The following is a 5,262-nucleotide window of genomic DNA, read 5'->3' on the forward strand; positions in this document are numbered from 1 at the left end:
GTGGTTGTGTGTGGTGGGTGGTGTGTTTGTGGTGTGGTGTGTTGTGGTGGTGTGTGGTGGTGTGTGGTGTGTGTGTGGGTGGGAGTGGGTGTGTGGTGTGTGTGGGGGGTGGTGTGTGTGGTGGGAGTGGTGTGTGTGGTGTGTGTGGTGTGTGTGGTGTGTGTGGTGTGTGTGGTGTGTGTGGTGGGAGTGGTGTGTGTGGTGTGTGTGGTGGGAGTGGTGTGTGTGGTGGGAGTGGTGTGTGTGGTGTGTGTGGTGTGTGTGGTGGGAGTGGTGTGTGTGGTGTGTGTGGTGGGAGTGGTGTGTGTGGTGGGAGTGGTGTGTGTGGTGTGTGTGGTGGGAGTGGTGTGTGTGGTGTGTGTGGTGTGTGTGGTGGGAGTGGTGTGTGTGGTGTGTGTGGTGTGTGTGGTGTGTGTGGTGTGTGTGGTGTGTGTGGTGTGTGTGGTGGGAGTGGTGTGTGTGGTGTGTGTGGTGTGTGTGGTGTGTGTTGTGTGTGTGGTGTGTGTGGTGTGTGTGTGGTGGGAGTGGTGTGTGTGGTGTGTGTGGTGTGTGTGGTGTGTGTGGTGTGTGTGGTGGTGTGGTGGGTGTGTGTGGTGTGTGTGGTGGGTGTGGTGTGTGTGGTGTGTGTGGTGTGTGTGGTGTGTGTGGTGTGTGTGGTGGGAGTGGTGTGTGTGGTGTGTGTGGTGTGTGTGGTGTGTGTGGTGGGAGTGGTGTGTGTGTGTGGTGTGTGTGGTGTGTGTGGTGTGTGTGTGGGTGTGTGTGGTGTGTGTGGTGGGAGTGGTGTGTGTGGTGTGTGTGGTGGGAGTGGTGTGTGTGGTGTGTGTGGTGGGAGTGGTGTGTGTGGTGTGTGTGGTGGGAGTGGTGTGGTGTGTGGTGTGTGTGGTGTGTGTGGTGGGTGTGTGTGGTGTGTGTGGTGTGTGTGGTGGGAGTGGTGTGTGTGGTGTGTGTGGTGTGTGTGGTGTGTGTGGTGGGAGTGGTGTGTGTGGTGGGAGTGGTGTGTGTGGTGGGAGTGGTGGGAGTGGTGGGAGTGGTGTGTGTGGTGTGTGTGGTGGGAGTGGTGTGTGTGGTGGGAGTGGTGGGAGTGGTGTGTGTGGTGGGAGTGGTGGGAGTGGTGTGTGTGGTGTGTGTGGTGGGAGTGGTGTGTGTGGTGTGTGTGGTGGGAGTGGTGTGTGTGGTGTGTGTGGTGTGTGTGTGTGTGCTGGCGGTGGGCAGGGTCTGTGTGTGACATCCCCGGGGGCTGGGCGGGCGGCCTCACGATCTGGCTCTGGAAGTAGTCGATGAGCAGCGGGAAGTAGGTGTCGAGCACTTGGCGGCACTTGGGCACCAGCAGCTTCAGGGGCAGGACGTCGCACTCCCGCTCCAGGAGCTTCCGCATGGCGTCCTGGGGGCCGCGGCCGCGGGGAGGACAGTCAGCGGCCTCCCTGTGGCCGGCCTCCCTCTCCTCGGGCACAGGGGTCGGCCCTCCTCCCAGGAACAGCCTCCTCCGGCTGAGCTCCCCCCGAGCCTCTCCTGGCCAGCAGGGCCGGAGCCCCAGGGCTCACCCTTGGCCGGGAAATGGCCCTGTTAAGAGGAGAACCTCTTCCTGCCCTGTCCCACCTACTGGCCCCAACCTTCCTCCAGGTCTGGCCTTGTCACCTGGAAAACAGCCTCCTTGGTCATGTTGGTGAGGATGAGGACGATGTCACTGCATTCCTGGCACAGGTTATCCTGGGGACGGGGACCCCAAGGTGAGGACATGAGGGAGGGGCAGGCCCCCAGCTCAAGTAGGCGAGGCTCTTTCAGGCAGAGGATGACAGACAACTACCCACCATCACATCCTACCCCATTCACCCACCTCACCCCATTTCACCCCATCTCACCCACCTCATTTCATCCCACCCCACCCCATCCCATCCATCCCATCCCATCCATCCCATCCCATCCCATCCATCCCATCCATCCCATCCATCCCATCCATCCCATCCCATCCCACCCCATCCCATCCCATCCCATCCCACCCCATCCATCCCATCCCATCCATCCCATCCATCCATCCCATCCATCCCATGCCATCCATCCCATCCCATCCCATCCCATCCATCCCATCCCATCCATCCCATCCATCCCATCCCATCCCACCCATCCCATCCCATCCCACCCCATCCATCCCATCCCATCCATCCCATCCCATCCATCCCATCCATCCCATCCCATCCATCCCATCCCATCCCATCCCATCCCATCCATCCCATCCCAACCCATCCATTCATCCCATCCATCCCATCCCACCCCATCCCATCCCATCCCATCCCATCCATCCCATCCCATCCATCCCATCCCATCCCATCCCATCCATCCCATCCATCCATCCCATCCCATCCCATCCATCCCATCCATCCATCCCATCCCATCCCATCCATCCCATCCATCCATCCCATCCCATCCCATCCCATCCATCCCATCCAACCCATCCATCCATCCCATCCATCCCATCCCATCCATTCATCCCATCCATCTCATCCCACCCCATCCCATCCCACCCCATCCCATCCCACCCCATCCCATCTCATCCATCCCATCCATCCCATCCCATCCATCCCATCCATCCCATCCCATCCCATCCCATCCCACCTCACCCACCCCCTATGGGGGCTCCAATCCCCCAGACTTATCCAGAGTCTGCCCAGCACTCTCTCTCCAGACAGTCATCCCCGTGCACCCTTGGGTGGTACTCACGGGCTCCGCACGTCCCCAGACCTCCTGCAGGCAGTGCCCCAGTGCTCTGCACTGCAATGCTTGCTCCAGGCTTTGGCACCAAAACTCAGGGCCCTGGGCACAGGCCAGGGAGGAGGTGGTCCCTGCAGGTTCTGTTTGGGGTCAGAGCAACCTTTGGATCCAACAGCTGGCACCCTAACCTCGCCAACCTCCAAGCCCAGTTTTACTGGCAACGCTTGGCCGTTGAACGCGCTGAAGTCAGGCAGCTCTGGGTTCCACCAGCCTAGAGCCCAGCAGGTGTGACATCGGACAGGCCCTGGGGCCCCCCTGAGCCTCAGCTTCCCCATCGTTACAACGAGGATAACACCCAGACTAGGGAGCCGGAGCTCAGGGAGCTCAGGGAGCTCAGGCAGCGGTGAAGATGGCCTGAAGCCCCTCAGCCCCTGGCCCCGGGGCAGGGAGGGGAGGGGGAGAGGTGAGAGGAGCTGGGAGACTCACCAGCACCCGGGCCCCAGAGTGTGGGCAGCAGCAGCAGCCACAGCTGCAGAGACTTGGCCATGGCACCTCCCCAGCCTGGACGCTCTGCCCGAGGTGGGCCTTATAGGTGCGGGCGGGACCTGGGGCAGGGCTGTGTGGGGCGGGGTGACCTCAGTGTTTGCCTCTGTCCTGGAGGGCCCTTCAGGTGCTTTGACCCCACCTTTTCCCGGCAGCGACACTCCCGCTTGCCCCCCTCCCCTTCCCTTCCTCCCTCCCCACCTGCTGCCCGTTCCACTGCTGCCTTTGCCTGCTGCTCTCACTCCCAGGGCCTGGACTCCGGCTTCCTCCCACCAGCGGGCTCGGAGCCTCCACATCTGGCCCCATCTCTCGAGCTGCTGGAGAGAAACTGAGGCAGGCCAGGGCCGCCCGAGCGACCCTTCCCGCCTCCACCCCGGGCCTCTTGGGCTTCCTCTGCTCTTGAGCAACACTCTTCAGAGCTTCCTGCCCGGCTCTTGACCCAGGGCAAGCACCGGAGGGGCAGGGCGGACCCCCGGGCCATGTGCCCCCTCACCGCCCAGACCCCCCCCCCCCCCCAGGAAGTGCCTCTGTTTCTGTGACACACGTCTGGCTTTAGTCAGAAGTGTTTACATGAAACTAAGAGGAAACAGAGGGCCAGAGAGCCTGAGACGAGGATGTAGGGCTGAGAACCCCCGAGTGGCTGTGGGACAGACCTGTCCGGGGGACGTGCTGTGTCCTCCAGGCAGGGGCTGGGCACAGCTGGTGGTTCAGGAGAAAGAAACTGGCCTCTGCGGCTGCAGAGCGCTCAGGCCAGGCCCCCTGGGCAGGGCACACGGGAAAGCACACCATGTGACCCGGGGCAGATGCTCCACTCGCGCCACCACTGGGTGATCAGGTTGTCTGATGGCTGCGGGGCCCTCTAGACCAGGGCTCGGCAAACTCATTCGTCAACAGAGCCAAATAGCAGCAGGACAACGATTGACATTTCTTTCGAGAGCCACATTTTTTTAAACTTAAACTTCTTCTAACGCCGCGTCTTCAAAATAGACTCGCCCAGCCCGTGGTAAATGTGGAAGAGCCACACTCAAGGGGCCAAAGAGCTGCATGTGGCTCTCGAGCCGCAGTTTGCCGGCCACTGCTCTAGACTCTGGGAGGTGCTCAAATAACACTCACGGTGTGGTCGGGCAGGAATTAGTACCGGGATGAAAATAGTTGGACACCCGCAAGGTCACACAGGGATTCGTGCTGGTCTCAAGCCCTTCTCAGCTCGACAACCACAGAGTTGACCAAGGGTGTGTGTCACTGTGTGACCACAGATCGGGAGCGCTGGGAGGCGCACGCAGGCTCGAGAGGGTGGGACTGACATGTGCTTGTAGTTCAGTGCTAAACAGCCCGTGTCCGGTGTGGATGCAGCCGGGCCTGGCTGAGCAGGAGAGAGGCTCTTTCAGGCTGTGTTGGTCAGGGTCGTCTAGCTGCTGTAACAAAGAGCCCCGAGTCCACTGGCTTTCCACAGTACATACTTCTCACCCACGTCACAGCTCAGAGCAGGCTGGCCTCTGTGGGGAGGCTCCGGTCCCCAGACATTCAGCGTTTTAGGAAAAGGCGAGTAGAGAGAGCTGGCCCGATAACACCTCTGTGAGAGGCTGGGCCAAGAGAAGCCGGAAAAGGCATTTCTTTCCCTGTTGACAACAGGATGTGCCCGGAGACTGCCAGAAACACTTGGGAGCGGGGGAGGCTTTTAAGAGATGAAATTCTTGCAACAGCTGGGAGGAGGGATCCTGGGAGGTGAAGCTAAGTACTCTGGTTTTGACTTCCTTTTTAAGCCTATGTTGTAATAACCTAATTTATTCATTTTTTATTCATACATTCAATTAAAAATATATAATCAACACCTGGCCGATATGGGTCAGTGGTTGAGCATTGACCGAGGATTCAAGAGGTCACCAGTTTGACTCCTGGTCAGGGCACAGGCCTGGATTGCTGGCTCCATCCCCAGTAGAGGGTGTGCAGGAGGCAGCTGATCGATGACATGTCTCTCTCATTGATATTTCTATTTCTCTATCCTTCTCCCTT

The 5,262-nt window shown here is 59.8% G+C and overlaps 1 protein-coding gene across 1 annotated transcript in view; it reads right to left on the reverse strand.

Annotated features, from left to right (window-relative positions):
• Positions 1-3,253, reverse strand: part of SFTPB (surfactant protein B) — a 21,954-nt gene extending 18,701 nt beyond the window's left edge. Inside the window, exons 1-4 of the mRNA XM_036436153.2 lie at positions 3,193-3,253; positions 2,716-2,846; positions 1,636-1,707; positions 1,256-1,381 (exon numbers count right to left, since the gene is read on the reverse strand). Coding sequence (XP_036292046.1) covers positions 1,256-1,381; positions 1,636-1,707; positions 2,716-2,846; positions 3,193-3,253 — 390 coding nt within the window. The remainder of the gene's footprint in view (positions 1-1,255; positions 1,382-1,635; positions 1,708-2,715; positions 2,847-3,192) is intronic.
• Positions 3,254-5,262: the final 2,009 nt, after the last annotated feature.

Source organism: Pipistrellus kuhlii, unplaced genomic scaffold (assembly GCF_014108245.1).
Source record: "Pipistrellus kuhlii isolate mPipKuh1 unplaced genomic scaffold, mPipKuh1.p scaffold_m20_p_13, whole genome shotgun sequence".
NCBI classification, from domain to species: domain Eukaryota; kingdom Metazoa; phylum Chordata; class Mammalia; order Chiroptera; family Vespertilionidae; genus Pipistrellus; species Pipistrellus kuhlii.